The 25701-nt window shown below is 46.5% G+C and overlaps 1 protein-coding gene across 4 annotated transcripts in view; it reads left to right on the top strand.

The window, feature by feature from the left end:
• The window catches only part of ILDR2 (immunoglobulin like domain containing receptor 2), a 39179-nt gene extending 17738 nt beyond the window's left edge, over positions 1–21441 (top strand). The window contains exons 4-10 of one of the 4 annotated variants that reach the window (XM_083838472.1): positions 283–339; positions 4746–4892; positions 5644–5820; positions 11055–11171; positions 12791–13001; positions 13932–14613; positions 15139–21441. In XM_083838472.1, the coding sequence (XP_083694598.1) occupies positions 283–339; positions 4746–4892; positions 5644–5820; positions 11055–11171; positions 12791–13001; positions 13932–14613; positions 15139–15174 (1427 nt within the window). In that variant the 3' untranslated portion in view covers positions 15175–21441. The remainder of the gene's footprint in view (positions 1–282; positions 340–4745; positions 4893–5643; positions 5821–11054; positions 11172–12790; positions 13002–13931; positions 14614–15138) is intronic. The other 3 variants (XM_083838469.1, XM_083838471.1, XM_083838470.1) reach the window with 3 other exon arrangements.
• The last annotated feature ends 4260 nt before the right edge of the window (positions 21442–25701 follow it).

The raw sequence follows: 25701 nt of genomic DNA, 5'->3' as shown, positions 1-25701 counted from the left end.
CGCTAAGGGGACCCCCCTCTACTTGTCATTTTGTGCCTAAATCAGAGAAGCTCTGTTCCCCCCAAGCTCTGCTGAGGAAGAGAGAAATTGATAAAATGCAAGGACAGAGAAATGGCAGAGGTGCTGAGGCAGACACCAGTCATTGAGCATGATGAGATCTGTGGTTGCCAGGAGTGCGAGTGGGCTGATGAGGAAGGGGACTGGAAGCTAAGGCAGGGGCTGGGAAGTGTGTTTTTCTTGCAGTAACCTCTCTCCTTCTTCTCCTCCTTCTGTCTTTTCTAGGCAGGACAGGGCTGCTTGCTGATCTCTTGCCCAGTTTTGCTGTGGAGATTATGCCAGGTATTCAGCCATTTCATCCTTTAATTATGCAGTCGTCTGTCATCTTGTCTGTTTATCCCTCTGCAGCATCTTTTATGTGGTGTACGTTTTACTCTTATGTGTACTTTATCTGGTGAAGAAAAGAAAAAAGCCTATTGCTTACTGGAAATGCACGTTGGGTTGAGAACTGAGAGCTGATGCTGGGACTGGGGGAGGAGTGGCCATGCTGGGAGGCGACTTACAGAAATGGTTAATGCCATGCCAGGGTCAGCGTGAGAGCAGAAATGCCAGCGCTGTTCAGAAGAAGTTTCGTATCAAGCTCTCAGCGAGAACAAAGGCAACGCTGCTCCAGCCTGTGGAGACCTCAGCAGCCTCGTGTGCCCATATGGCCCCGTACGTCATCCTCTCTCCTGCACCAGTAACTTCCCCTCCCTGGGCTCTGTGCTGCAGGCACTGTTACAGCCATCGCCCCAGATGGCAGCGCAGGAAGTGCTAGAAATAGAGCACTGGCTAGCAACCCGGCGGTGGCACGGGCCCTCTCGTGCCGTGTGTCCTGGGCATTATCCTAGGTAACTCCAGGTGGCTGGACCGGCTATGAGGGATCTCTGCCTGTGACAACTCCCTTGCTAGCCAAACTAACGAGAGCCACCAACTGGGGCACTCCTTAAAGAGGAAACAGACTGCAACACGTTGTCCTTGAAAGGGAAGAGCTGTGGGAACATTTAGCCCTAGAGTCATGATCATCCCCTGACAGTGCCCAGGAAGGCATTCTTTCACACTTCTCTGCAGAAATACATCTCCATATAAATGTGTGAAGCTATTTTCAAAGCTGTCCCAGAGATGCAAATGGAGAGAAGGCAGACACTCCTCCACCTCCAGTGAAACCCAGAGCTCCCTGGAAGCTCAGCATGGCAGGAGAGGGATTGGCCTGTTCAGCATAGGCAGAGGTTGATTCTCTGTTGCCTAATGCTTTTTTTTCCCCACTATTTACAGTCCTACTGGATGGGTGTACAATTCCTGTATGTTGACCAGGTAGCTTTCTGGTACCCCACTGCATACTTAAAAAAACAAGAAAGTATAAAAGGCAGTAACAGACCACACATCATCTGCGTTACCTGTTAACCTGAATTAACAAAATCAGATACTCTTGCAAGCACAAACCGGTAGTTTTCAGACAGTGAGGTTCATAGCATTTCAGCTTGGTAAATGTTTACACCTCAGGGTTACACAGGTGTATCTGGAAGGGCAGTGAGAGAAGGTAATGGCTGTTGTAGCAGGGTGAGGATTAGGCAATTGCAGGTAAAACTGGTTGAACTCCCAGTTTTGTGCATTACGGAGGAGCCAGCGAGCTGTTCTGCTGTTTTCTTAACCTTATCACAGAAGCAAATGGTCTAACTCTGTGAGATCAAATCCTTCCTGTGACTGGGGTATGGATTTCAAATGTTTTCTCCTGGTGCTGAGTAACACGAAACATACATACTAATCTGATCTCTTTTTATACTCCTAGAACATTTTCAGGAGGACCACAAGTACACTTACAGTGGACTTGCTGTTTGTTTTTTTCCTCCACCAGGCTTTTATCCTTTATTAGTGAACAGTTCACTAACAGCTCTGGAGATCTGACACCTGAGCTTCATTGCATAGCTGTGGCTGGCCACTTCTGTCAGGCAGTAATATTTCATGACAAGAACTTGACAGAAGAAAGCTTCTGCCCTGCTCAGAGTGGCATAGACTAGGAAGTACAGGGCTGGAAAGAAGTCTGGCTTACTGTCTCACTTGCTATCCTGAGCACCATGTTATTTCATGCTTTTCATAAACTTAGCAAACTTAAAAAAACTTAAAAAACTTAAAAGTAGCCTGGTTTTGGCCTTTCTCTCACATTGCATCACCTTCTTTGATGTGCTGCTTCTAGCTTCCACCGACATTACTCATAGCCTGTTTATGCTCATTTATTTAGGACCCTTAACCATAATAACTGCTTTTTCCCCTAGCATTCATCCTCCTAGCATATTTCCTGGCAGCAACTATGTCTGCTTGCAGCCTTCTTTATGACAGGCTAATGCAGCAAGCTTCTGCTCTTTCTGTGCAAGGCAGGCTGTCGAATCTGTTCTTCACTCTTGAATCCTCGCTTTGCATGAGCTCCAGCCTGAATCCATCTTTTCTTGTACAATGATGATCCGAGTTGTATAATGTCAGTAACTTCAGATGAAGTTACTTGGAGGCCTTTTATGAAGGCATTCCTTAACACTACTACTGGAAATTCCTCCTCTATGGGGCACAAGATTACAATTACATTTTTTCATGGCTGTATAGCCTAAGTGGTTACAGTTGTCCTGTGATGGAATAATATAGTGTGTCCTTTATTTTTGGTTGCTTTCAAGAAATGAAGTCCTGTTCACAGCAGAAACTATTCTTGATCCTTGAACGCGTGACCCTGAAAGTATTGCTGCACACCTTGAATTTCAGCATATTGCTGTGTTACATGTTTCTTATTGTAGGCCTGCCCAAGGACAACTTGCCCTTTCTGTAAGATATTCCAGTATTCATCTTTGTTGGTAATGCTTCCCTACCTCTTACCCTTAAGTTGCATTAATGTATTCTTATTTTCTGTGTCAAGGTCATTCATGCAAACATTGAATAAGATGGCTCCTAGAACTGGTACCTGAGGAACTGTATTAACAATTTCCTATCAGCTGTTACTTTTCCATTCATGAATGCTTCCCTCCAGCTATTTCCTTATTCATTAGCTGAGTTTTTCTCAACATAGAGTAACTTCACCAAAAAATATTCCACAAGGACCAAAATTATCTGCAAGTTTAAATGAAATTCATCTGTTTCAGCCAAGAGAGAAATAAAATATTCAAAAAACATAAAATGTTTCACTTTACACTTCTGAAATGAAGTGTTTTGATTTGTAAATGCCAGATCTTTCACTGACATTCGTAAGTTTGAAATTAAAAATTGCATTTAAAAAAGGCAATTATTTGTAGAAGAGTGAAGGAAAATGCCAACAAAGAAAAGGATTTTACTTCTGCTCAAACAGAACTCTGGATGAATCAAAAATGAGACCTCTCATTTTTGCATTTTATTAAGAACTAGAAAGAACTTGTGTTTTGGTTGTTCCAAGCCGAACAACCTTTTCCTCGACTTTTCATCACACTTGGCTCAGTGTTATTCCGTCCTTGCATTGCAGTCCTTGTATCAACCCTTCTGCAGCCCAAATACCATTGTGCCAGGAGGCCCTGTAGAGAATGCTTGACTTCAGTTCAGAAAGAGTGGCCTGCTGTTTTTTCTTCTCGTGGTATAAACCCCACCCCACTGCTGAGCAGCCCCGCCACTTCTTTTCTTTGCCTTCTTGCCAGCTTTCCAAGGTGGTTGAGCAACCACCTGGGAACCTCTGGTGTCTTTCCCCACAGGTTTTCCCTCACCAGCGGTCTTAGTTCCAGATAGGCTGGTGCATATTTACATATTTCTGATATAAAACCAACTCCAGGCTTCCTCTACATTCAAAGACTTGAAATTTCTTGGTCCACATGGGTTTGGTGACCATTCCCTTGATCCAGGGAATTGCCATGTGGCAGTATGCGCAGCCTTGTGCGCACCATCCCCGGTGAAGTGAAGGGCTGAGAGCTGCCCCATGGCAGGCTGGGCACCTCCCCTCAGCATGGCTGCTGCTGCTGCTGCTACAGATTTCCTGGCAGCAGAGTTTTAGGGACCTTTTCTTGCTCCCCTTCCCATGTAATGTAAATAGAGCCCATTACAGCTCCATCACGCTTTTTGTGGACCGTCCCTTCTGACCTGTCACTTGTACAGACTTCATCTGAGGCTTCAGTGAAAATTAAAAAAAAAAAAGTGGTTGTTAGGTTTCCTGGCGGGCTGCAGCGCCTGAATAGGATGTTCGTTCAGCACATTCAAAAGAATAATTGTGTGCGTGGGCCTAGTTGTGAAGGGGCAGGCCTGGCTCATTTACTGGGCTATTTATAGCCTGCTTTTCACCGTCGCTTGTCCCATTAAAACTGGAATATGGGTAGGGAACAAACACATAAGCAGGGCATGAACATGGCTGAGAAGAATGAGTCTTTAATGAGACCCAAATGCTAATAGGGCATGTCCTGCAGCATTTGTACAGGTCTGCCACAGGATGAAGGGTTTCCGTGTGGGGAACCAGAGCTCTTGCCTCCATGCTGCTTGCCTCTCAGCCAGCCAGAGAGGCTGACAAGGGATCACATTTTGGTAGCTCTGTTTCTCACTGCCATGTGCCATTTCTGCTTTGACATGGTCCTAAACCAGGAGGGAGTCCATTTCTATTAAAAGCCCCACCCGTCTATTCTGCCCCTGTGCTCTGCCCAGGGATGATGTTGCTGCTGTTAGCTTCCCCAGCGATGTGCAATCCTGTAAGTATCTCTTTTTCTCCCCGTGTTTTCCAGAGTGGGTCTTTGTGGGCCTGGTGATCCTGGGCGCGTTCCTGTTCTTCCTCCTGGTGGGGATCTGCTGGTGCCAGTGCTGCCCACACAGCTGCTGTTGTTACGTCCGCTGCCCCTGCTGTCCTGAGTCCTGCTGCTGTCCCCGGGCGCGTGAGTGACCCTGTCCAGGCCTGGCACGGATCTTCTTTACCTCCTCTGCTCCCTGGCAGAACAGGAGGAGAATGTGCTAATGTTGCTTCCTTTGCCCTGAGCACTTTGCTTGACTCAAGAACTAGTTCTTGGGGAGTGAAGCATCTGACCTATTGCTCAATGCTTGAGCGCTCAAAGTTAATTACAAATGTAATTCTCTGAGGCCTCCCTGCCTTGGCAGCTGCGTCTCCTTCTCCAAAGTGTCATGCTCCCCTTCCAAAGTTGCTGTCATGTCAGCAAGTGTTGCGGGGGCAGAGCTAAAAGCATCCTGGGAGGTTTCTTCCCGACAGTGCAAAGCAGCTGCCCTCTACAACACTGCAAAATCCTTGCAACCCAGCAAGGTTCCTGGTCAGGCTCAGGCAGATCTGTCAAGTTTCATGAGCCTCATCCCTGCAGCTTGAGACATAAGTTGTTTTTAAAGCTGAGCTGCCGCTAAGTTGTGGCAGCAGTAATGCTGGCTCTAACACGCCGGGTATCTTCCAGACGCTGGGCATCTTGGAGTGTTCACATGACATGCCGTGAGCACTTTTTAAACTCCCCTCAGTGCTATTTGAGGCTTAGAGAAATTCATATCGGCCCCTGTCATTTTACTTGTCCAGTTGTCTCCTGCCGGGTTGTCACCAACGTCAGCGATGTGCAGGTTTCTGCCACAAGCCATGTGGGTCTGGGGGAGGCTGGCGTGATGCTGACTGCTGTTCTTTTTCTTTTTCAGTGTACGTAGCAGGCAAGGCAGCAAAGGCCGGGTACCCTCCTGCGGTCTCCTCCATGCCAGGTCCATACTACATCCCCAGTGTTCCTGTAGCTGGTGTCCCGTCTCCTGCTGTGCTGATGGATAAGTCGCACCCACCTCCCTTAGCCCCAAGTGACACCAGCGGAGGAAGCCAAAATGGTAATTTGCAGTGCCAAGCACAGCATTCGGTTCTCTTCCTGGGAGCAGGGCTGGGAAAGGGAGGGGTAAGCGTTGCTGATAGAGTGCTATGAACAGGATAAACGCAGACAAACCGCATTTTAATCCTGGTGCTGGCAATGACATTTGCATCCCTTAGGGCCATGTGCTCAGACTTGTCTAGTGCCATCAGCAAAGTGTCTGTCTGGGGGTACTGAATTAGGCCAGCAGGGAATGGGAGGCCAGGTTCGTGCTCTGGGCCCCTTTCTAAACCTTTGCTTGCAGGAGAGAAAAGGATGAATGAAGGTGGTTGCAGGGGAGCGGAGGCAGTGGCTGTTTTCCCCTTAAAGCCAATGCCTTGCAAGCTGCTCTGTCTTGGTAAACTGCTTTTGCTGCTCTGTGTAGAGCGCTGCATCCCCTCTGGCAGCAGTTTTTGCTGCAGCTTGTTTTACTGTCCCTATAGCAATTTGAGCACAGGTACGTGCTCCCTTGTCATTTCTGCCCAAGAGCATTTGCGGCTGGATCCCCTCCCATACCTGACAGAAGTCAGTAGGTCACTTGGCTTGTTCAGCCTTTCCATTTATGAAATGTGTGTGATAAAAGGCTTCTAACTAGAAGGGAGTTATAGATCGATGTCAGACAGAGAGAATATGGGTATGGTGCTTCTATCTCAGTGAGGGTCAATTCTGCTGTAAAGGAAGTTGCCTTCAAGGAAGAAGAGGATGGCTATTTAGCCACATCCTAGCAGCATTTCAAGACCAGAGTGGCTGCCTGAACTCAAACATACTGCAGCAGCAGAAGTGACTTACCAAGATAGTCACCATACTGACAGAGTATGTTTGCCATTGATCCAGCCACATGTCTGATTTGAAAGCTCTACACTAATTATAAATTGTTAAATTTACTCGTGACAGTGTGTTGATAAGACAGTTCCAAAAAGTTCCACAGTCAAGTAGCCTACTCAAATAATTAAGCTTTTGGAATAACCTTCCACATTCTTCCCCTGCCCCAGTCAATATATTAACCTTCCCAGAATTACTAGACGTATTTTCATTCAACAGTCATACATTTTTTTCCCCACCAAAATCAAAACAGAGCTCTGGAATGGTGCATTTTGAAATAGGAAATAAATCAGTCACTGATCCAAAGCAGAATGTATCCAGTTCAAAAATCTTTGTCAGAAAATGATGAATGACAGCCACAGTGCTTTTTTTTTTTTCCTCTTGTGCAAAATGTCACTGCTTGTAGAACACGGTGTTGGCTGTGGGAACCTCAGGGATTTTTTAAGAGTCAAATCACAGACCCAGTGCTTGTCTCTGCTGTGCTTTACTAGCAGAGCACAAATGCTGAATAATATACTGTGGATGTGTTTAGAAACCAAATGGAATGGCTTTTAGCATCCATGGTTATTACACAGAAAAATGCATTTATTATATAATCTGAATCAAACTGTCAAGGCTTAAATCTTCAACTCAATATTTGACAGGCAATACTACATAGTGCAAATTAAACTATTACTGTAGTGAGTTTTAACTGTTGTGGAGAGACGACAGGTTCTTAAGCTTTTTATTTATTTATTATTTTAAAATTAATATTTATTTTATTAATATGGACAAGCCCTTAGCCTGGATCATGCTCCTGTTGTGCAGGGGGACGCACAAAGAAGGTGTTCCTTGAACTGAGCAGCTAAGGCAGGTTGATTCCCTGCACTCCCTTCCTTGTCTCTTAAGCTCCGTTATCATTCCAGAATATCCCCTAATTACATGCTGTAGAAGAGAGAACACGTTACATGGCTCTTCCAAGCTGCTTATTTGCTGGTTGGCCAGACGGCAAGCTAAACAAAACAGATAATAGTTGAATGGGTAATGAAGGTCTTTGCTCAGAAGGAGCACTAATTATGGTCTCTGCATCCTCCACACAGCTATTGTAGGTCTGATCTGAAACTTGTAAAAACTTGGTATCTTAAATACCAAAAACTTCTGTCTAGTTCATTTAAAAATGGTCAATAGGATCAGAAGTGCTAGGGGATGGAAACTGGAGGATTCTGTAATCCTGGCTGCCAGTCTAAAAAGTGCAGCCTTTGCCCTAGTTAGCTTCTGTGCTTGTAGCTGACCTCTGTGAGGTGATCTAGTGAGCAAACTAAGGCACGAGAATATTTAAAAAATTTGCTTACAGTTACATAAATGCCATGTGACAAAGCTCCAGTGAAGCTTAGGAACTCGGTCCTGAACTTAGGGCTGAACAGGAAATAAAAACGAACGTTCAGTTCTCGTAGTTAGAAATGCTGGGAACACAGAAGTTAGGATGTATGCTCTCTATTTTAAATGTAGTGGTTACCTGGAGACTGTGGCATAGATTCTCTAAACCATGCACATAGGGAATCTTTTAATTCGAGAGCTGAACTCCAGACCTCCAATATAGAATGTGAAAAGAAATAGAAAAGGATGAGAAATCACTTACTTCCTAACCACACTTGCCTGAAAAAAATAGTAGTGCTGTCCTTTCTGGGGAGGGAAACAGTTTACAGTTTTGTCTGACTTGGTTCCACCCACAGAAGAATAAAAAAAGTGTCCATAGTTAAACAAATTAAGCATTAGAAATGTATGAACTGTTCAGGAGAAGAAAATATGCTCTAGCAGGGAAGAATGTTCCATTCCCTTTGACTTTAATGGAATGGTTCTGGACAAGTGCTTAACATCTTTGCATCTTCATTTCCTTATAATTGAGATGGGTCTAAAAATATGCAGACCTTTTTAAAGGATTTTGGCAATTTATGGATGAAGAAGGGTATGAGGAAGAAGCAATAATATCTTTGAATCTCACACAAAGGAATAATAAAGAGATTTAATAAGTTGAACATTCAATATCATTGCCGGAAGTATTTAATAAATAAATGTAGACACAAAATATGCCTTATCTGTAATGGAAAATCCTTTTTATGGGCTGCTCACAGTCATCTTTGCAGATTTAATTCCCAAGTTAATTTCTGGATGCTTACAGAATTACCCAAGAAAGTCACTTTCCTTTTGATACATAGCTGCAATAGCAAGTCAAGCATGAAGCTAGCATGAAGCCTAGCTAATTCTCCCATCAGTTCCAGGAGCTAAAGATGTTGCCCAAATAGATATTTGGCACAGCCTCAGCATGATGAGTGGTTCTTGTGTGACAGAATCTGGAAGCTGCCTGCTCAAGTTCCCCAAAGGCTATCAGTAGGTCAGAGTCATTTCCAGCTAATGCTTGGTTGTTGGCCTGTGTGAAAATGAGGTGGTAGCTCAGCTGAGCTCCTAGGAGATGCTCTGGAAGGAAGAACAGCGAGAGGACTCTTTCCTGGCAGTGTATCAGACCAGAGGTCAACTGTGATGGTGAGGCAAAGCAGAGAACTTGCACTGCTGTTGCTTATGCTGTGCCAGCTCTGTCAGTGCAGCAGGAGTCACCACGTCTGAGGCCAGTCAGTCCAACTCACCTGCAGAGACATGCTGGTCTTCCACTTTGGAAGGCAGAGGCAGGGTTCCTTCTGTTCTGTAAGTCACGGTGTGCATTTACACTTATTGTATGCATATTTGTGGTGATGATAAAACTGTGAAACTCCAGACTGCCATCAGCTGAGCTATCTGGGTTTGTCCTGGAGACACATTGAAAGCAGGACTGCGATAGACCCGTACTACATTTTAACACCTAATACCTTTCCCAAATACAAATACACTAGGCAATGTTTCAAATCTAGAAATTCACTTTACATACACACAGTTAAAATCCATAGTAAAGCACTTCCTCCTGAAGCAATTTGCAGGATTATTACAGGAATTGTTCCACCAGTTCCTATGGCACAGCCATTTCTGAGGCAGAGCATGGTTATTTCATAGTGCACAGACACAAGCACAGCAGCTTAGGACAGAAGGTGCCTAAGAATACCTCTGCCAAGTCCTTGTTCAGCCCACACTGCATACTATGCAACGTACTATCAAACCCATATGCTAGATACTGATATATCGGTGTATGGGATAAAACAGAAGGAAGAGGTTGGCTCACTACCACCGTCCAAGTATTTTTTTAAAATAGCGCGTCAAGAGGAGGGCTCATGCAATGCTGCAGTGTTCACACAAGGGAACACACTAGCCCCGTGCAAGGCAGACAGGTTCGTTTTGTACTGATAAGCGACTCATCCTTACAGCAGTGCTCTGATGAGGCTGAATTTCAGGGTTAGCTCCTTGGGACTGAGACCTGTGTTTCTGTCAATCTTCGAATAGCCCCAGGCTGAGACGTTTCTTAAACAATCTGCTATAGAAGCAGACGGCCTTATTTTCTTCAAAGCCCTAATAGGTGGAGTTCTTTGCTTGCTGACTGTAGGCTGGCCTTGAGGTAGCCAGGGTATTCATAGGCTTAGCACGTAAAGCGTGCATGGAGCCAGCCTGCCAGAGTTAGAGCTGCTGTGGCTCTGGATGTGTAGGAGCTTCTTTTCTATGCACAGGAAAGTGGCAAAGCCAAAAAAGCTGTCCAGGCTTCCCCTGCAAGTGGAGTCAAGCACCTAATGCCCGTGTGAAACCTACCTTTTCTGTAAAATACTGCACATAAAGAATTCCAGAGCAAGCAGTTTCACAGTTACCCAGTGACCTGATTGGCCCCATTATTGGATTTGGTATAGATCTCAGCGCGATGTGCTTTATGGGACTTTCTGTGTTTCCTTCCGTGTTCTGGAGCATCTCCTACCACATGCTTTTCAACCTGTGTGAGCAGAATTCGTAGGGCTGGGGAGTGTGGAGTGCTCCTGCAGAGTGACAGCTCCCACATGCTCAGCCACCTGCTTCCCCTGCAGCCTGGGAGCTCACTACCTCTGCTGCATAGAGGAAGCCTGATCTTCTGGCACTGCTTCTCCCATACCATGACAAATCCTTTCGGTAGTGCTAAGGAAGGGGAAGCGACTGCTACCTTCCTCCTTGCCATCCTCTGTAGGAGGTGGAATCACTGTGGCAATGTCACCACTTGATGCATTTGGCTGTACAGATCGGGTATTTCCAAGACATTTTTTGCTGTTGCTGCAAACTTTCTAAACGATGCAGCTGCTCACTTCACATCCCACCTTAGAGACAAATTTCTTCTGAAGCAAGGACTGACTCACTGTTTTGGAAGATGCAGCCTACCTGCCTGCAAATGTGAGCTCAACTGTAGAAGCAATGTTGTCTGAAAGTCTCCTCAAACTTAAATGTGTTTTCCTCTAAATTCTTTTATTTTCTCCCCAGCAGTGCGCAAAGGGTACAGGATACAGACTGACAAGGAAAGGGACTCCATGAAGGTGCTGTACTACGTCGAGAAAGAACTGGCTCAGTTTGACCCAGCTAGGAGGATGCGAGAACGATGTGAGGAACAAGAATGGTTTTGATTTTGTTTTTCACTGACCTGAAAAATACTCTGCAAATTCATAGCTAAAGTTCACTGGCTTTGTCTTAAAGCTAGCCTCTAGGATATTAATCTTGGGATGGATAAAGTCCGGATCTTAGGAATCTATGGATATGTTCTGATTTTAAAGAGGTACTGCTCACTTAATAATCATCCTTCATTAGACTAAACAAAGTGTGGGAGACTCAAACTATCATGAAAATTGGCTGCTCGGGTAATTGAGCTTTTGGATCATCATGGTCTGAAAAGCCAGGTCTGTTTTGTGTGCTGCGGTGCCCACAGTATGGTTTGAATGATGCATAAAGGTAGTTTGGAGTGGGTTTTGCCCTGCAAAAGGGACTACAAGAAAGATTCAGGAAGCAAGGGGATTGCCAGGAGGTTTGGTGACACTGGCCAACGTAAGATCAGAGGCGCTATGTGCAGCAGCACTGGTGGCTTGGCAGTCAGACACTGCAGGTGAAAGGGAGGGGCATGATGCAAGCTCAGAAGGGAGCTTCTGCAGGGAACTCCTCACTGCCTTCCTATTGCAGGCTTTGTTTTCCTAAATAAAGACTGAAGGGGTGTTCAATGGGTGTCAGCACAAACCCTAGTGAGGATCTGAGGATCTTTCTGCATTAGGAGAGAGAGGTGCAGTGGTGGGACAGGTTATGTGCACGAGGAGGGCCTGCAGTGCTGGTGTTTGTTCTCTAGCTGTTCTGAGGACAACAGCAGGCTGGGGGGCTTGGTTCCTCCGTGCAGCATCCGACTGATGCAGAGCTAACCCATATTAGGCACTGGCAGAGGCTCTTTTAAAACAGACACGTGAGATCCTGCAAATCAATGAAGGTAGGGGCTTTAGGGAATGACATTACATCAAGGCTCTGTACAGATTAGGCATAACTAACAAATTATATGTACTTCTAAAACAGTCATTGCTGAGCACACTGTCTTCTCCACCCACAAGATTTACTATAAAAAGACCTCTCCAGATTGGTATGTCAGGCCTCCAGATGTCAATGTGCTTGACGGGGTAGAGACTGACAGTGATTCAGACAGTCTCCTACTTTTTTTTTTAATTCTTTTTTCTTTTTTTTTTTTGAGGGGGTTGTTTTTGTTTTAACTGAGCAAGTCAGGCCAAATCCAGAGCCAGCTTGTCTCACACCAGGAAAGGGGGAGGTGGCACAATTGCTGGGATGATGCACCACCAAGCACAGCGCCCACCTCGTGAGGGTGGAGAGCTCACAAATGCTAGCGAAGCAGGGCTGAGGGGGGTTTCTGCACAAAGGCTGAACTTCGTTGTCTGAACACAAGCATCTGATGCCAGTTGAGATACCCTTAGAATATCCCATCTGGCTACTGGTTAACCAGTTCAGAAGACCTGTAGGTCCAACACCAGCTCTGTGTCCAAACTGAGCCACAGGAGTCACACAAGGGTTTGGACCTTGGGTTCCATTTTGATTTTTTTTTTCTAATGGAGGACAGCTCAGCTTCTGTCTGAGAAATCTGCAGGCTTTCCACAGCCTTCCTGTCCTCTCTTCTCCTCTCCCATATGCTACTAGGTAATGCCTATCTCATTTCTTTTCTGCAACCTCCCCTTCAGATAACAACACCATCTCTGAACTCAGCTCTTTGCATGAGGACGACTTGAACTTCCGACAGCCCTACCGCCAGGCGCGGAGGAAACCTCTGCCTCCGGCAGGAGACCTGGATGGGGATGCTGAGTACTGGGCAGGAGTGATCGGCGGGGGCAGCACGTCGAGATCACAGGCTGTCTCTGATTACAGAGATGAGAGGGACAGTTTCCGGCACAGGTGAGGAGTGCTGTGTTTTGGAGGCTACTGTATCTGCCAAAGCAGTAAGTTAAGGAGAAGGGACAGATGTACTGGTAGCTCTTCTCCATTTCCTGCTGCTTTGGTCTAGCCTAGTAGGACGGAGGGGTTGCAGCTGGAGAGAAAGGTTCAGATGGAAGGTGGCTTAGATGAGGACAGAATCGATCTGATTCCTACTGGTCTGCTGAAGCCTCCCCAGCTGGGCAGTGCTAGGTACTGACACCATTCCAGGTAGGATGTAAAAGTGAGATAAATAGGAAACAAAGTCACCTTCCCATAGTGCTCCCTTGAGATCTGTACCTGATCCCTCAGGCACTTCTCAGTGCTGGTGCACTGTGTTAGGAGTCACACCCTGGTGCTTTGGTGCACCAAGACCTGTATTCCAGGTCTGAAGGACTGGCACTTTGGCACCTAGAAGAGATGTCATGTGCTTCTTCCCTCATACCAGCAGCCTAGTCCCTCAAAAGCGATGGCAGGGATTTACTTCCATCAGTACTGAGCTGTTGTGCCAGTTCACTCCCTTTAAACCTGCTTCAAAAGTACCCTCCTGTGAGCTTCTGTAGCCAGGTTCTTGGGTTTTCCCTGCAGGACATACACCCACAAGTGCTGGGGCTAAGGGAAGAAAGTTCAGCCCTGCACAGCGGAGAACAAGGAAGGTGCATCCCGGGGTTAATCTCTGGTAATGTCAAGCATGTAGAATCTGAGCTATCCACACCAGGCCGCCCTTACAGTCAGCAGAGAGAAGTAGGCTTTTCTAGGATGTGATACATCTCTTCCTACGGAAGGGGATGAAAACAGGTCAGATGATTCATGCCCCAGGAGCGCCTGTTTCCTTCCATGGTCTCTGAAGGCTGCCGAGGGGATGAGTGCAGCTGAATCCTGGTCTCTAACCCTACCTTTTCCCTCCTCCAGCCAGCAGAGATCCAAGTCCGAGATGCTGTCCCGTAAGAGCTTCTCTGTGGGAGTGCCGGCCGTCTCCATGGACGAGCTGGCAGCCTTTGCGGAGTCCTACAGCCAGCGGGCCCGGCGGGCGGACAGCCAGGAGACTCGGCGTTTCGAGCGCTCGGAGTCGCGTGGCGGAGGGCTGCACCACCAGGACAGCTCCCTGGAGGAGTACTACACCAAGCGCAGCAGGGGGAACCGAGAGCCGCTGACGGACTCGGATCGGGGCTGGTCGTACAGCCCGCCCCGGAGACGGGCCCACGAGGAGAAGCACCTGCCCCGGCTGGTGAGCCGGACGCCCGGAGGGAGCCAGAAATACGATCACTCCTACCTCAGCAGCGTCCTGGAGAGGAAATCCCGGAGCTACGATGAAAGCGGTGACCGTTGTGAAACCCCCTCAAAGCTGAGCTCGCAGCCCAGCCAGAGAGGAGGGGGAACGTATTACGCCTGGTCGCCACCCTCTACCTACAAGCCCGAGCCGTCGCAGCAGCAGTCGCAGCAGCCGCCGTCGTCTGACCAGGAGGAGGATGGGGAGGACACCCTGCCTCCCTACAGTGAGAGGGAGCTGAGCCGAGGCCCTTCGTACCGGGCCAGGGAGCAGGCCTACCTCAACGCCTCTGACAAGAAGAGGAAAAAGGAGCCCAAGAAAACAGTGAGGCCATGTCTGGTGATCCTGATCCAAATACGCTGAGGCGTGAGCCGCCAGGCGGGGGTCACAAAGCAGAGTTTAGGAGCAGGGGGCTCTCCAGGAGATGGCAGAGCATGGATGGAGTCGGAGTGTGGGGAACCCCAGATAGCATGAGGAACCCTGCGAGAGACCTCAGCGGGATTATTATGAAAGGGGTGAGGTGACAGATGCCTGTGGGTGTGTGCGCACGGCCGCGTGCACGTGTGCCATGCACACCAGAGGCATCTGTCACCCAGGATACCAGCAAGTGCGAAACATCCTGCCCCAGTCCGGGCTAGTGAGGGCTGATGAGACTGTGGCTGCTGGGGAGGGGAAGCCAAGAGCTCGGGTCTTGGCCCTGAGCAAAGCGGCCTGTGCAAGAAAGAACAGGGGCGTGAGCCTGAAAAAGTTGTCACTCTCCGGTTGTGTCTCTGTCAAAGCAACACCTGTCTCTTTGTCCGTTCTGTGGGTGGTTTCCTATTGACACTTGTCTCCTCTCTTTCCTCTCAGAACGATTTCCCAACAAGGATGTCCCTCGTGGTGTGAAGTTGTGGACATGTCATGTTGATGGGCTGGATACCACGAGGTGACTGTGGTGGAAAAGATACAGAGCAACAAGCAAAACAGGCCCCCGTGAACCTTTGCAGCCACCAGCCTGGGACTTAGTTTGAATCATTTGTTTCATCAGGGGAGCAGAGGCTTTCCTAAGAGACAGACTCCCACGAACAGCGCCTGATCTCAGAGGCTCTGGGAGTCTGCAAAGAAAATGAGGCCAGGGCTCTCTCTGGCACCCTCCATTCTGCGCTGGAAGGCAGCCACGTCCCTACTGCCCCTGCTGCCCTGAACTACGAACGAGGCTGCCTTTGTGCCTCTTGCCCTGTCTCACGTGCAGGGAGAGGCCCGTGTGCATACATACCTCTTGCTCTCTCTGTCTCCTCTCTTCTCTGGATCAATATCATCCCGTGCTTGTACTTGGAGCCTATTCAGCATCATCCCCATGCTGGGAGGAGGCCTCGTTCTTACAGCTGCAGACTGCCTCCAGTTGATCAGGCCCTAAATTATGAAAGAAAATCTACATCGTTTCAGACACCATAGAGCAGGGACTGATGAGGTGTTTCTTTGGCAAGGGCTGAACAGAGAGAGAGAGAGAGAGAGAGAGGGAGAGAGAGACAAGTATGGGCTGGTTTGTTCAGTATATTTAGTTATGTTCATTTTGTGATGAGAGTTGCAAGTGAGATTGATGTATTGTTTTGAAAGTGGATCAAAGTAGCTTTTCTTGTGATGAGAGCATGATGTGTTTTTCTCCCCCATCCCCAACTGTGATTTGTTTTGATAAAGTTGCATTTCCTTGCAGCTGAGCTATGGCCCTGTAGAGCTTCAAGCTAGAACATCTACACCACCATATCAGAAGCAGTGCTCTAGCTTTGCTGGCGTTCTGCTTCCAGCATCACCAGACCTCTCTGCATAGCGGCCTTTTTGTTTTAAAGAAGCAAAAGGGAAAAGATTGCAGTGAGAAGGCTGCAGATCTTCATTCTATGCTATTGGTATCAGTCCTTTCTGGTCATTGTTCTCAGGCGCTGAACAGAGCAGTAAGAACAACGGAGAAAGAATTAACGCTGTGGATGAACACAAGCTTTGAAAGTCACCTTTTTCAATTACAGTCGTTTCAGTCACTACAGTTGTGACATGATGTTAGTGGCTGTTGCCTCAGGAACAGCTGAATTTGGAAGTGAGTGCTTCGCACCATCTGGAAGCCTTACAGTCTGGATTTTGTAGGGTATAATGCAGTCATTTTTTTAAATTTTTAGCTGCTAAAATCATAATGTGAGGGAAAATGGTGGGAATATTCTAAGGTCCAGTATCTTGACCACTGTCAGGCCTAGAAACGAATTAGTGCCATATTGTGTTATGGACATTGTCAGCCTCTGAAATACCATCTCTCTCTTAACTCTGGAAATTTGGTAGCTACCTGGCCTCAAGTTTGTTAGGTGCTCACTCTAGCAATACGTTTTTGAACACTGGATTAATGAACATCACTGCAGTTCTCCATAAAAATTGCAGATTGCTTTCTGTACTACTCTTTCGCCATATGAGTTCATCAGGAATGGTCAGAGGAGAGGATGAATGATCTCCACAGCTGTCTTGACATTCCAGTTTTTCACACTAGGTGAATGATACAAGGATGTCTTTCTTCTCCACACTTCTCTAGTGGTGAGTGCAGATTTGTAAATTCTAGTCCTGGGTCTTCCAGGCCAAAGAAGGATTAGCCTGTAGGGGCGTACTATACCTGTCTCTGCTTTGCATTATGGCTGGAGAGACTAAACTGTAAGTATTTTGATCTTTTCTCATCTTTAATGTACGTTCCTAGGAAAACCACAGGATGGTTAACAAAAGGCTGGCAGGTGGTTTCCATCTGAGGTCTCCAATGCCTCGAGAAGCATACAGAGCTACATTACGTGCCATTTAAAATTAAATATTTCACCTCTGACATATGCTGATACAGCCAGCAAAACTTAATGTTTTGTTGGAACAAAAAACCTTGGGAGCCCCTATGTTACGATTTTAGGGGAGTTTATCCTGCTGTCCTTTCATCAGACATCCAGCAGACCCAGGAAGCATTTTACGTGGAGATTTGAATGTGTGTCTGCAACAATAATTGTGTCAGAAAGGGGGCAAAACAGCAATTTAACATTCTCTGACTACTTGTATCTTTTAAATCACTCTGAAAGCCAGAGCTTTCAAAATCTCATTTCATTTGTGTCTGTCCCTTATCTCAGTCACTGTAGTTGATTTGATCAAGCCCTCAGGAATGAGTTGTGTATATTAAAAATGCAATCCTTCCCCTCATTTATCTGAATCACTTTTGTTTGCTTGATGCCTGGTACTTTAGTGTATTTGCACACTGTGTTTAGGAAGTTGCCATTTTATTTACCTAGCATGTAGAAAAGTAGTTATAAGCTAATTCTCTTAAGAGAACAATTTTAACCGTAGAAACAACTGTTCGTAAGAACTGTCCAACATTGCTTTTGAACCCAAGTACCTGGAGTAGTATTGAAGATTTTATGATTAGGGATTCTACAAGTTTTACCAGATGATAAAAAATTCAGCCTCAAAAAAAAAAAGAGCAGGTCTTAATTCCCTAAATTCAGATCTGGGCAGCACCCATCATTTGGCTGTGCCTTTGCTCTAAAATTTTACATTTTCCAAATACGTTAGCAACCAATTCATATCTCCCTACACAAATCTGAAGGAATTCTCAGTTACTGATGGTGTCTGTCCTGAAGCCATCTTTATTTTTCCCACAGGAAATGTGTCTGCATTGGCACCAAATGGACCATATCAGAAAGCAAGGGGTGACGTAGAGCAGGGCTTTCATCTCCATAGCTACATAGCCCTAATGACTTGTGACTCTTGGGTAGGCAACGGAGAGGAACGGCGAGCCAGAAGCTGATGGAGGGGCCGTGAGGAGTCACTTGTTTCAGAGTGGAGGTAACGGTAGCTTTGTGCCTGCACCATCGTTCAGAGCACCTGCAGAATGCAGGCATTGGAAAATAATGAGCCTAATTACTGCACTTAATCTGACGTGGGTGTACCCGGGTCTCAAATTATAAATTTTCCAGTGATCAATTTTTATTGCTGGCATAAAATTAAAATCCTTTTCATACAGGATATGGGTGTCTGAGTCATGTCAAGGATGCAGATGGTTTTGTGGCCTTAAAATGAAGCATCACAACAGTGACTAGCTAAGAAGACAACTAAGATGATGAGTGAATCCTGTAAAAAAATTATGAGCCCTCAGAGCAACAGCAGGATCAAGCATCAGCAGTAAATCTGGCTGTGCTGTCGAAAATGTTATCTGGGCTACTGAAAAAATTTTGACGTAATGGGATGGGAAAATAAATGCCAATGGTGATGACTTCTCAATAATCCCATTATTCCTTTAAGGTACATTGTAAAATTTCCGTGTGGTGGGTTTAGTGCAAATATCCTCAGACCACTCCGCTTCCACTGAAATGGAAAATTAACAAAACTAGCACCTTGACTACTTAGAAACTCGGAGGAACTCCAACATACATCAGCTCAGCCAGCCAGCCAGCATTATTCTTTGTGTTAGCATACAATATAGGGGAAAGAACTGAAACTGTAAACATCATAGACCGAGTTATTAAGTCAGAGACAGACATCAGCAACGTGACCCAGGCCCGGCTCACCTTTTGTGAAGTGTGTGCTGTTTCCCTGGAAGGTTTCTGCTCCTGCTTCGATGCGAGGGCCCCTCAGCAGCTCACTGCATCGTGGCTTTGGCTCTGGCTTTTGACTCTGTGGGTACCACTGCCAAGGACCAGCAGTTACCCTCCTTCCCTGGCCTTTTTTTCTGACAAGCCCACTCTAGGTGGGTAATACCAGTTCTCCTGCAACAGAAATGAGACGAATGGTTTTGCAGCCAATGAAGACTTTAACATATGAATCTTCTTCAAAGAGTCACCTAAAACTGGCCAGAGAAATTTGTGGGAGGGAGCAGCAAAGAAAGTATCTGGATCAGGCACCTTAAGATGAAACTGGCCTTCTAAAAATGGAAAATTCTCATTCTCAGATTTTTTTTTTCGAGGAGTTTTAGGAGAGTTAACCACACATGGATGGCACCACTGGCATGTGACCAGCCTCCTGGCATTGCTCAGAAGAGCTTTTCTCGGCCAAGTTGCCAGCCTACTCCTACGGTTGCAGGTTGCCTTGAGCGCAGTGACTGCTCCCTCTGCATGTACTCGGAGGGGTCTGTATGTCTCATTTAGCTCAAGGTCGCCTCCAAAGCTGCTTCTCTGAAGAGATGCAGGGCAGACCCTGGGCTGTACAGATAGGGATCCCTAAGAAGGAGCACTCACAAAAGATTTTGCAAGCCAAACATAGCCACAAACTTTTATAGGCACATGGACACAGTGTTTATCATGCCTGGACTATTCTGAAAATAAATACAACGTCATGGAGACTGTTCCACTGAGGAAATGCGTAGGTCTACCTTCTTTTTTCTCTAGGGGCCTTTGACATGAAGTTGTGGGGGAGGATCTGCTCTGTGTCACTAAATACAGGTTTGGGACATGTGGAAATGAAAGCTGAAGTGGATATAGCTCATTCCTTGACTGGTTCTAGGAGCAAAGAGGCCTTTGGCATAAGCCAGGTGCTGCAGAACTGACCCCGGCTCCTGAAACCTGCGGTACAGCACCGGCATAGGCGCTTTCTGCAGCAGCTGTGCCGCTGAATTCATCCTCATCTTCACTTAGGGCTCATGAAGCCACTTTCCCATTGCCTGGGAGATCAGGAAAGACATCCCTGTACATAATGAGATGTGTCGGCTATCAGTCTTGATACCACCTCAAAAATGCCAGCTGAATTACCAGCATCAGACACAGAACAATCTTAAGAATAAAGTTATCTGCTTCTAAAGGAAGGAATCTGCCATGACTCCCATTCGAGTTCTCTTGTGATCTTTATAATTGCTTTTGGACATTCGCCCCAGCCTGTGCAGGGACCTTTGCCTCCTCTCCCTTTCTGCGTGTCATTTTGTGTCATGCTTGTAATCCCTCTCTGACCACTCTGCTTGCCTTGACTATTTTCAGATAACCTTCAGCTTCACACCTAAAGGTTCCAGTCAGTTTAGATGTGGACCAAGTGGCACTTTGAAAACAAAACAAAACAAAACAAAAACCCACAACAACAAACACCACCAAAGAAATAGAAACAAAACACTATAAAGGCAAAAGTACAGAAAACACAAAAGGAAACCCCAAACCTGCTATATATTTTCTAAGCCCAAGCAAGGATGTTACTGGGAATATTTTAAAAATTCTAGCTGAACACAATTTCAAAACAAGTAAATATTGTTTTCAACCCCAGGGCAGCTGCAGTAAGCTCTGGAGTGCAAACAATAGAAGCAAATCCCTTCAGATTTCATTGTCCTTGGTGAGAGCAGTGGCAGAGGGAAGCAGTGTTTCATGAGTCATAGAAAGCAAATGGGATTCCAAGATGCTATTAGTTACATTTGAGTTTAAAAGCATGAATTAAAAGTTGACAGGCTCATTTAAAAAACAAAATTCAGGTCAAGGAAACGGCAGGGTTTTCATCTCCAGCGCCTCTTGCTGGATCTCTGCCACACCTGCTCACTCTGAGAGAAAAACCTTTTTATTTTTTTTCCCCTGCAAAGCCTTTACTTGTGCCCTGAGAACCACGTGCCCTCTGTGCACGAAGCACCAAATGAGTGTGCAGGTGACAGGAGGCTCTTTGCACCCAGTCCCCGTCACACCCGTGGAGCACCAGCGCTGCCCCCATCACGCATCCCAACAGGCGGCCGTGGCTCTGCTGTACAAACCGTGCAGTGTGGGGTGCTGGGTGGGAGCCAGGTGCCCCGCTGCCATGGGCTTTTCACAGACCCTGTTGAAATCCCCAGCCAGGGATATAGTCTTCTTGCTGTTTATCAAAGAGCTATGTTTGTTTTGTTTTCTATTTTTTATTGTGGTTGCTTATCTGCACCAACTATTTTTCCCCCATTATGCAGTGAGTGAGTGGCTTTCTTTGTTGTAGTCAGCTTTTGCTATTTTCCTTAGATTTCCTTTCTCTCCTGTAATTAATCTTCAAAATGGGGGATGGTGGTAAGAAAGACCTAACAATGCTCTGTACAATGAAATTACAACACTTTTATAGCTTTTTGGGACACATCCTCATCCCCAGTTACCAAGCATTATACATTTACCATGCTTGCAGTTTCACAGTTGTTGCTTTTGAGTTGTCACCATGGCGAATAAAAGCAGGAAAAGCTACCACTAATCTGCCTTTTTATTATCCTGCAGGCAAAACAATTTGCCCATTTTTTGCTAAGAAATGAGCAGTTGACATGAGTGGTTTTCAACCTTTTTTGATTAATGGATGATACAATAAGAATTTTCCAGTGGAGCAGCACAGCCCTTCATAAATATCCTAGCTCATGGCATAACGTAAAGGAGCACGTTCTGCCAACCCTCCCTTCATACATGAAATGCCTTGAAGTACCCTATGGGGCTTCACTGGATTCTTCCCTGGTTTTGCAGACCTAAAAGCTTCTTCCCTGCAGATTTTATTGAGAAACTTTACCTTGTTTTTCTACAGACACGTTCTCTCATTTTGGCAGTTTGACCTTTTTGTCCTTATGTCTGCAATACTGTGGATTGATGGTTCTCTCTCATAAGCAAGTACCTTCATTCAACCCCTGTCTCCCTGTTGTAAATAACGGATGTGGATTCTCACAGTTTGTGGGTGTAATCTGAACAGCATTTATGTGTTCAGATCCCTATCTGCCAGGCAGTGCCAGCAGACAGGTGCAGGAGAAAGAAGAGCGTGCAGCACCGACGGTGCAAGGACCGTCATCTCCCCGCTCTTCAGTTGCCTCCTGTGAAGGGGGAAGCAATGCAGAGCCGCCTGCTCCCTAGGGCAGTGCCGGCCAGGCCCTGGCGAGCCCTGTCCCACTCCTGCTGCCACTCACAAGTGCTGGGCTGCGTAACCAGCGGCCCCGCTATGCACTGAGCCCATGCCACGGCTTCTTTCCTTGGCAAACGTGGATCCAGACACAGGCTCAATCCTCACATTCATACCCTACCAAGCCAACAGCTGTGTCCCCCGGCCTACAGACACCTGTAAGCGAGCTCCATCCTTGGAGACCCACCAGGCCCCCCAGCTTAGAGCACAGTGCTGAGGGGACACACCCCTGCCCAATGCTGCCCCTGACCCCTCTGTGCTGGGGAGAGGACTTGGGGGGGGGGGACTCGATTCTGTCCACACTTGACCCGCAGCTGCCTGCCGGCCTGGTCACCCACTTTGCTTTTGGACGCCCCCTCACACACTGTGGGGTGGCTCAGGCCTGGACCCTGCTGCTCCACTGCTGACGATGGGGACAGGCACCCAGAGGCCATGTGGTAGTGGCCCTGTCCGTGGTCCAGGCCAAGGGCTCAGAGGCTCTGACAGCTCTGCTGGTGTCTTCCAGCCACCCCCCCCCCACACCCCGTACATATGAGGCTGCTCTGTGTTCAGATCCAGTTGGGCCTGCGCGCTCCGCTCTAGGTGTGGGTTGCTGTTTCAGGCCCATTTCTAAATTAGAGAAATGAGCATGAAAAAAAAAAAGCCTCACATGGCAAAGGACCACTTATTACAAGAGGCGTGTGCTTTCAGTCAGTCCTCAGTGCGTGGTAGAAATCCTTCCTGGTTACCTCCCAAGTTCGCTTCCACCAGCCCCTCTCCAGAGCAGCTGTTGGTGATTTTTTTGTTTCCCTTTTATAACATCTTCTCTGTGAGCAACAGATTTGTCAGCATATTTACCTCTCAATAGGTACTCCAGGGTAGCGAGAGTCTGAGCTCCAACTGGATGCATTTTATACTTGAGAGCCTGCTTAATTTATTTAGTATCACAGAACTATAGCACGGCTTGGGTTGGAAGGGACCTTAAATACCATCCAGTTCCAACCCCCTGCTGGGCTTCCGCATGGGCAAGGATGAGTGCCTTGAAGTACCCCCATATCCTGGTAAAGGCAGAACCTGTTTCTACAGGCCTCAGTCCTGCTCACCTTGGACTTACAAGTTTTGGCAAGGACTTTAACCTCCAGGAAGGTGGAGATCAGGTAAAATTTAAAATGCTAAAGGCTTTACCTCTTACAGATATACTGTTGTGCCCTACCTATGGACAGCTGCACCTATTTGTCATCAGTAAATCGATGTACAACCACAGAAAAGACACTGGTGGTCCTTGCAAACAGCATCCCTCCTGACTGGAGGATGTAAGGCATGGCTAAAGCAAGTCAGCCAACAAGCACTGCCCAGAGGCCTCTGGTGCTATGGGACTGGCATGGCCCCACCTGGCTTGCTGCTACTTGCCATAGACTCCCCTTAGGGAGCAGCCCCCTGCCAGCACCTTGACAAGGAGCACCTGCCTCTCGTCTTCAGACCGGTAACATTCTGCAAGGAGGATGAGCTTAGCTATATAAGCTCTTCCTGGTTTATCTTTAAAGTTTTTGGCAATTTTAGACTTTGAAGGATAGGCCTGTACAGTTAAGTTTGAGAAATACCTACCTAAAATGCAGGACTTTAAAAGTCTTTTTGTGTACCTGGTTACTGTGACTAAGCGTGTGCTGAAGGGATGTATGGGCCTGCTACCTGGAACAGTTTTCTTTAGCACTTGGAGTTCTGCCACCTAGTGCTGAAACCATCAGCAGAGTCAAGTGCCCAGGATTTGTGAGGAAGTGAAACAACTCAAATTAGCAGAAGCAACCTGCAAGCATCTCGGTGCAGACTATTTACAGAGACTGCATTGTGCAGCGCCAAATGATGCAATGCGGGACCTGCATCTCTGCTGAACAACTAGGCTGCCAAGACCAAGAGGAGAGCGATTTGTCCCGTGTACAAATATGCTTTCACCTATGACTGGTGTGACAGAACATGTGTGGGTAGCAGACTTGGAGACTAAGGTACACTTTAAGTAGTGCTGGAGGAGCGAAATATGTTGTTGTTTTTTTCTCTAGAAACATGTTTTTATATATAGTCATTTTTGTGTTTAGTTTCTAAGCAGAGAGATCAGAGGCTGCCTTCTGTTCAGCCCAATATGGTGCCTGAATAGGAAATGTGACTCCCCAGTTTCCATAGCATGCAACTCAGGCTGGTTCTTGTAAATAGCTGTAAAAGGAAAGTTATTGCAGCAGAGCTCTGTAATCAAGAGGTCTCCATGAATGGCCTGCTCTCCTGATATGAAACACTTCTTAATCAAGATAAGATACCATATTGTAGCTGAAAGAAAAGTGTCTCAACTTCCCTCATCATAACAAGGAGTGGAGTTACAGCGCTACCAACAGCATGCGGTATTAGAGGCCTTCAAACAAGTTAGAAGTCTAAAAGTTTCGACATGTGGGCATGTGCAGCACAATTTTCAAAACAAATCTGAAAAGCATTAGCATAATTTTTTATTACTGCGAAGATCTTTGAAAGGAGAAGTGCAGGTAGTATTGCCTGGCAGACCTGAGATCTGGGCCCTTCTGTGAAACGCTCAACTTCACTTGTAGGCAAATCAATAATAATACTTAATTAAATAAAAAAACACCCACAGCCTTTGCAGCTAAGCTTAACTGGTTCCTGTTTAAGCATCTCAATTACTCTGATTTCATGATTAATTTTGTTCCAATTAATAGCAAACCATGGTCAAAATATTAGATAAACTGTTTAAGCTGCTGAGGGAGGACACTGTGAAGCAGCTGGTGGTGAGAGCCTGGAGGAGGACAGGAAAGCAGCTGACTTCAGATAAGCACTAAAAGCAAGCACAGGAGTAAAATGGGATGTGTACGCTGGTGTACTTCAACACATCAAGTGACAATGCAAGGAACTGAGAAATGCTGCATGAACGTCGATAATCTTAGCTGATTACTCGGGTTATGTCTGTACCGGTGTATAATATAGTCCCAGGGAGTGAATGCAGGTGCCCAGTCCCTGATCATCTGCTCTGCATAACAGATTTGTGCACTTCTGTGCTGTATTGCAGAGTGAAATTGCAACAGCCCACAAGCAGTAGTTCTTAATTGCTCCTAAAGGACCACCAGTTGAGCAGGGCAGTCCGCTAGGATATCCTGCAGGATATGTCTTGGAGCACAGGGAACAAATCTACCAAGAGCAACATGTGGGCAGTGCCCTGTCTAGCTAGGTGGCAACCTGGCACTTAGGTAATGTGAGAACCAGCTCTCCGAAATCATGCTGCAGTTACAGGCAACTCCTCACAGCATTTTAATTGTCTTTCCTGGAAGGAGGCTGGCCCCAAAATGGCCTACTGCCCTTCCTGCCTGCTGTACCTGCTGAATGCATGACTAAGAGTATATATATGAAAGGTGCAGGAGAGAAAATGTCCTCAGCTGTTTTTTCTTAATATGCTGACATTTCAACTCAGAGGCAAGAGAGGTTTTCAGCCAGTTTATGGGGGAGAAAAGCAACTGCCACTTAGAATCAATAACCTTTTGGATAACAGGACATGCACTAAGGGCACCAGAAATGAATTGTAGTTTCCATCATGCTGTGGCACTGGGG

The sequence above is a fragment of the Anser anser genome (genome assembly GCF_964211835.1).
Source record: "Anser anser genome assembly, chromosome: 1".
In the NCBI taxonomy this organism is placed as follows: domain Eukaryota; kingdom Metazoa; phylum Chordata; class Aves; order Anseriformes; family Anatidae; genus Anser; species Anser anser.
This window is presented reverse-complemented; position numbering and strand designations above follow the sequence as displayed.